The sequence below is a fragment of the Chlamydotis macqueenii genome, chromosome 19, assembly GCF_036417535.1.
Source record: "Chlamydotis macqueenii isolate bChlMac1 chromosome 19, bChlMac1.mat, whole genome shotgun sequence".
NCBI lineage: Eukaryota > Metazoa > Chordata > Aves > Otidiformes > Otididae > Chlamydotis > Chlamydotis macqueenii.
The window spans coordinates 7,685,796-7,692,007 of NC_141574.1; the positions used below are offsets into that span (position 1 = coordinate 7,685,796).

At 63.4% G+C, this 6,212-nt stretch overlaps 1 protein-coding gene and 1 long non-coding RNA gene across 2 annotated transcripts; one reads left to right on the plus strand and one right to left on the minus strand.

Annotated features, from left to right (window-relative positions):
- Positions 1-712: 712 nt before the first annotated feature.
- LOC147598364 (uncharacterized) lies at positions 713-1,921 on the minus strand. Its single transcript, XR_015260657.1, has 2 exons — positions 1,777-1,921; positions 713-990 (listed from the first exon to the last, which is right to left on the minus strand). It is a non-coding gene; the product is annotated as an uncharacterized LOC147598364 (long non-coding RNA).
- Positions 1,922-2,651: 730 nt separating this feature from the next.
- HSPB1 (heat shock protein family B (small) member 1) lies at positions 2,652-4,648 on the plus strand. Its single transcript, XM_086763046.1, has 3 exons — positions 2,652-3,216; positions 4,031-4,094; positions 4,307-4,648. Exons 1-3 carry the CDS (start codon positions 2,856-2,858, stop codon positions 4,464-4,466), a joined length of 585 nt encoding a protein of 194 aa, XP_086619172.1. The 5' UTR covers positions 2,652-2,855; the 3' UTR covers positions 4,467-4,648.
- Positions 4,649-6,212: the final 1,564 nt, after the last annotated feature.

A 6,212-nucleotide genomic window follows, 5' to 3' on the forward strand; every position in this document is an offset into this window, starting at 1 on the left:
TTAGCCGGCGGCCTGATGAACCGGGGGTCCCGGGAAGGCAGGGATGCGAGCGGAGGGGTGCTCCGGGGTCACCGTCTCCCAAAGCCGGGACTCGGAGGAACCAGGCTCAGCCGAGGGCTGAGGATTCACCGGCCCTTGGAGAAACATCTCCAGGAGCTGGGCTGTGCCGGCTGCCAGCCCCTGGGTAGCGAGGGGTCCTGCTCCCCCCGAGCCTGGGGCGGTGAAGGGCACAAGTGACCCCATAATCCCTACGAACCCCTGAACCACGTGCTCCCAAAAAACCATCCCACCCCTCTCCCACCGCTGCTGCCGCAGCCCCTGTCCTCCCCGTCCCCCCACAGGGACTGGCTGTGGGACCCCGAAACCCTGCTAGGGAGAGATGAGGGGGTGCGGGGGGGGGGTGTCCCTGAAAATATCTGAATTCAGGCCGCCGGCGAGGGGTTCTTTTGCCAGCGGCCACAGCCCCCAGCCCTGCGGCTCCCGAAAGCCTGAGAGCCGACTGCAGCGCCGGCGCGGAGAAGCCAGCACATCAGGGAAAATTTCCAGTCTTCCTCTTTTACAGTCTCTGTCTCCTGCCGCGGAGGGAGCTAACTGGAACAAATACTCTGTAGAAATACTTCAGTATTTTCCTCTTGCGCGTGCGCTCTCTCTCTCTTCTTCTTTTTTTTTTTTTTTTTTTTTCTTTCTCCTGGGTTGTGAGTACAGCTGTAGATTCAGTGAGCTGGTTCAATTATAATAAAATATACAGTATATATTGTAAATTACTCTGCCGGGCACCGAGCGGTTTCTTCACGAGGGGAGCGGCGCGGTGGGGTTAACCCCTTCCCTCCGCGCAGGCTTGGTCTTGCCCAGCTCCCTGCGGACCCATCCTGCTCTCCCCCCTTGCCCTCCACCTCCAGCCCCCCATGGCTTGTTCTTCCCCGGTGTGTCGGCCTCTGGCTGCGTGCGGAGCAGCGCTGGGCACCAGTTGTGTGATCCTGGAGCATCCTGCTACGGGGTGGGGGGGAAAACCCTCTGGGAACACCCCGCTGCTGGGGCAGAGGACGCCCCTTGCATCCTTCCCGCCTCCCTGCAGCCCTCCTGGCTCCTCGCATCCTTCCCTGCATCCTTCCCATTTGTCTGCAGCCCTCCCATCCCTGTCATCCCTCCTGCATCCCTCCCATCCCTCCCGCATCCCTCCCATCCCTCCCGCATCCCTTCCTCCCTCTCTGCATCCCTCCCATCCCTCCCGCATCCCTTCCTCCCTCTCTGCATCCCTCCCATCCCTCCCGCATCCCTCCCTCCCTGCATTCCTCCCTCCCTCCCTGCATCCCTCCCTCTCGCATCCCTCCCTTCCTCCCTGTATTTCCCATTCCTCTCCGCACCCCTCCCATTTCCCTGCATCCCTCCTTGCATCCCCGCCCACATCTCTCCCCTCCCTCCCCGCTTCCCTCCCATTTCCCCGCACCCCTCCCATCCCCGCACCTCCGCAGTCCCTGCAGCGCCTTGCCCCCGCCCTCCTCCCCCAGTCCCCGCAGGATGCGGCCCCGCGGCTCCAGCCCCACACGGCTCCAGCCCCACACGGCTCATCTGCCCTCAGCCCTTTCCCCCCCACCCATTTCAGCGACAAGGCTGGGCTCTGCCCCAGACAAAGAGGTTTGGCAGGGGGCTGGCACCCACCGCAGCCGTGGGCAGGGGGACACCCCCAAACCCTCTGCTGCAGCATCCCCTTCCCCACCTCCCTGGGTCCCCATCTACGCCGTGCACTCCATGGGGAGGGCTCCCTGGGTGACACACCTCTGCACTGAGTGTGTCAGGTCTCAGCTACCACCTGTTTCTCAACACGCTTTTTCAGAGCAAAGCAGCCAGAGCTCAGCCCCGGGAGGGACATTTCACCGCGGTGGAATGTGATCCCCCCAAAAAAACTGGCCGGTTCCAGTGCAGGAGGCTGGAAGGCAGGGGGGGATGAGGCAAAGGCGATGGGGTCCCGTGGGCTGGGAGAACAGCCCTTCCCTGGGATGGGGGTGGGGGTTGGAGGCTGGAATCCCTTCCCGGGTGCCAGGAGGGTGTAACTGGGAGCCGTGTTTGGACGTGGGGGGCAAAGCACTAAGGGATGGAGCCACCCTCCCCCAGCCTGAGCAGATGCTGTCCCCTCCAGCCCCCCAAACCCATCAGCTCCCCTGAACCCCACAAGGTCCCATCAGCCTCCATTACCCCCACTGGCTCCCACTGGGTCCTGTAAGCCCCCACCAGCCCCAACTGGTCCCACTGGCTCCCATGACCCTCACCAGCCCCACAGTCCCAGGGACCCCCAGGGGCCGGAGCAGCCTCACCCCAACTTGGTGCTGGGGGGGTCTCCACCGCAATGTCAAGCCCTGGGGCCGCAGAGGTGCTGGAAGGGGCTGGGGGGCTCCAGAAGCTTCTGGCGGGTGACGTAGCGGTCACGGGGCCGCGCACGGGCTCCTGCACTGACTCATCGCAGCCCCGAGGTGCTGGCCCAGCCCCAGCCCCCTCCCCACGCCGCTGCACGTCCCTGGAATGGTTTTCCGGGCAAGAAGCGCAGGCAGGCGGGGTGAGGCCGGGAACAGCTCCAAGGGCCATTCATCACTCCCAACCAGCCAAACCTCCCGCGGCGAGAGGCAGGCAGACATTTCCTTGGCGGGGGGAGACGCCGGGGGGGCTGCCAGCCCCATCCTCGTGCCGCCCACCCAGTTGCGGCTGCGTGCGGCCATCCCGACCCCCGGAAAGTTTCTCGTCCCTTCCCTGGGCCCTGCTGCAATTTCCATTAATAGCCAGCTGAGCCGCCTGGCTAAAAATAACCGCCGGGCCTCTTCATAAGCGTCCAGCGACCGCACCCCCAGCAGCTCCACGCAACCATGGCCGAACGCCGCGTCCCCTTCACCTTCCTGCGCAGCCCCAGCTGGGACCCCTTCCGCGACTGGTACCATGGCAGCCGCCTCTTCGACCAGTCCTTTGGGATGCCCCACATCCCCGAGGATTGGTACAAGTGGCCGAGCGGCAGTGCTTGGCCGGGATATTTCCGTTTGCTGCCCCGGGAAAGCGCGTTGCTGCCGGCCCCCGGTTCGCCATACGGGCAGGCGCTGAGCCGCCAGCTCAGTAGCGGCATCTCCGAGATCCGCCAAACCGCCGACAGCTGGAAGGTCACCTTGGACGTCAACCACTTCGCGCCCGAGGAGCTGGTGGTCAAGACCAAGGATAACATCGTGGAGATAACCGGTGGGTGTTGGGGATGAGAATGGGGGGGTCCGTGGGCTCACCAGTGGGGAAAAAGGGGTGGGAAGGTAAAGCAGAGTGGGAAAAGCGATGGGAAGAGAGGGAAGGAAAAGAAGGAGAGAGAAGGGAGGGGAGGAGAGAAAAAGGGAAGGGGAAAATCAACCAAAGAGGAAGGCCTGACATTACGAGCTCAGTTTCGGGGTGCACCCGCGCTGCAGGTGTTGCACAGCATGCAGAGACCCCACCAGCCCCACATCTTGACCCCTCGCCGCCGTCCCAGCCAGGACCCCCAGGCTGTGAGCGGTGGAGGGGTCCGGGGGTGTGACAGAGACATAGGGAGGGACACCCTGAACTGCGAGGGGATGGCAGGGTGTCACGACCCCCGTACCCCACCCCTCCACATCCACCCCCCACCCAGCAGCACCCTGGGTGGCTCAGCCAGGGACGCGGTGATGAAGCCCAGGCCCCGCGGCACGGGGCCAGCAGCGTGCCATGCGCCTGGCGCGGGGCTGCCAGCAGCGTCCAGCCCCACGCATCCTGGGACGGGGCGAGGGGCGTCCACACAGGGTGGGGGCAATTCTGCAGCTGGTGGGATTCCGGGGGTGCAGCCCCAGGGAGGTGTGGGCGCTTGGTCTCCAGCCCCACTGGGTCAGGCGGCCAAAACGACATTAAGGCAAGGAAAAGCAGGATGGGCAGGATCAGGCCCTTCCCAGCGTCAGGCAATGCCGGGGTTTCCCGGTTGGAGCAGGGGAGGCTGCACCCCAGTTCACTGCCCAGCCAGGCCCTTCCAACCATCCCGGGATTTTTTTCCTTCTAGGCAAACACGAGGAGAAGCAGGATGAACACGGCTTCATCTCCAGGTGCTTCACCCGAAAATACACGTAAGTACCATGGAGAAGGGGAGATGGCAGCCCCCCTGCCCACCCACCCGTCCCCTCCAGTGCCCACTGGCCAAACTGGGAATGCCGCTTGCCCAAACTGGGAGGCAGCAACTTGAGGCTGAGCATCCACCAGCAGTCACAGCATCGCACCCGCTGGGCTGCAGGGTGGTGGGTGCCGCAGCCCTGACACCCCCCCGTCTATCCCCTTGCAGCCTCCCCCCCGGCGTCGAAGCCACGGCCGTGCGGTCCTCGCTCTCCCCCGACGGCATGCTGACGGTGGAAGCCCCCCTGCCCAAGCCGGCCATCCAGTCCGCCGAAATCACCATCCCTGTCACTGTCGAGAGCCAAGCCAAGGAGCCGGCCAAGAAGTAGGTGGCAGCGAGGAAGAGGAGAAGCCGCTGACATCCCCTCGCACCAGCTGCGTCCTCACCCCGCCGTCCCCGCTCGCTGCCCCCTTTTTATTCTTTATTTTGTACTTGCCCGATCACTGAGTGCCTTGAATAAATGTGAAGGAACCGATAGAATCAGCCGGAATAAAAAAGTGGTGAAAGAAACCTGTCCCCACGCCCTGTGTCTGTGCCCCCAGACCCCCTGGCAGACCCAGATGGGAACCACACCATGGGCATCGGCTCCCGGTTCCGGGATGGGGCTGCCTGGGGCCAGCGTGGCCAGTGGGAGGGCCACCAAGCCCTGCTTAACAGCCTGTAGTCAACATCACAGAGCCCCACATCCCACATCTCCCTGTCCTGGTTATCCCACATCTCCCTGTCCTGGCTATCCCACATCTCCCTGTCCTGGCTATCCCACAGCCCAGGTCTCCAACATCTCAGCTCTCCACATCCCAGCTGCCAGCATCCCAGGTCTTTACATCCCGGGGTCTCCAAAATCTCAGGTCTTCACATGCCAGGTTTCTACATCCCAAGTCTCCAACAACCCAGGCTCAGCATCCCAGTTTTCCACATTCTGGGTCTCTGACATCCCAAGTCTCCAAAATTCTGGGTCTCAACACCTCAAGAGTCCTGCATCGCGGGTCACAACACCCCAGGTCTCCTGCATCCCGTGTGTCTGACATCCTGGGTCTCCAAGATGCCTGGGCTCCAAAATTCTGGCTCTCCCACATCCCGGCTCTCAGCATCCTGGGTCTCCTACATTCCAGGTCTCTAAAATCCCAGCTCTGAGCACCCTGGGTCTCACCATCTCCAAAAATCTGAGTCTCACCATCCCAGATCTGAACATTTTGGGTCTCGACACCCTGGGGTCACCACCCTGGGTCTCTACATCCCTGGAGAACCAGCACCCCCCACTCTGGGTGCCAGGGGAGCCCAGGGGCAAACAAGGGCTGCAAGGGCAGAAGCTCTGGCCGGGAAACACCCCAATCCCCAGCAGAGTGGACCCCCAGCCCCCCCAGCACGTCCCCTTCCTTTCACCCCTTTGCGACGGGCGGGCAGGTTGGGGTTCAGCTCAGGGGCTGCAGCCACGCTGTGGGGCTGGACATGGAGCAGGGGGGTTATGGTCCCAATGCCTTTTGGCCCCAGCTGGCCCCATGCCCCCCGTACCCCCGTGCCTGCAGGCAGGACCAGCCCTACATGGCCGAGGCTGGGCCCGCGGCTGCGATGTTCCCGCTCGGACAAATCCCACTAATCCCCCCCTGAGTCATCCCGGAGGCAGACGGTGACCTGGGAGGAATCCCGCAGCTGCGAGGCCCCTCTCTGAGCCCGGACACTCTGTGTGCCCCATCTCCCTGAGCCCCAACCTCTCTGCCCTAGCAGTCTCAGGTGCAATGAGTTTGGCAGGTCTCAGGCACGCTGCCCGGGATGGGACCAGAGTTGGCTCCTGCTGCCGGGGTCACGTTTGTGCTTGCCCTCCCCCAACCCGTGTGTGTCATTTTGGGGATGGGTGGTCACGGCAACCAGAGCAATGGAGATGGTTGCCATAGTGAGCAGCAGCTGCTGGCAGCCCAGTTTCGGGAGTGGATGAACACCAACTGCCCTGCTCAGCCCTGCAGAACCTGGAGCACGGGGTCAGTGCAATGAGTTTGGCAGGTCTCATGCCTCCTGGGAGAGCATCCATCATCGCTTCAGCTCCACCAGGCTCCAGCACTGGGGAGGGGGTGAGCAG

Bases quoted from the DNA above. Each gene is read 5' to 3' on its own strand.
- HSPB1 (XM_086763046.1), top strand. From the start codon at position 2,856: ATGGCCGAACGCCGCGTCCCCTTCACCTTCCTGCGCAGCCCCAGCTGG. The intron at 3,217-4,030 runs GTGGGTGTTGGG...TTTTCCTTCTAG, and splicing joins TAACATCGTGGAGATAACCG to GCAAACACGAGGAGAAGCAG. The intron at 4,095-4,306 runs GTAAGTACCATG...ATCCCCTTGCAG, and splicing joins TGCTTCACCCGAAAATACAC to CCTCCCCCCCGGCGTCGAAG.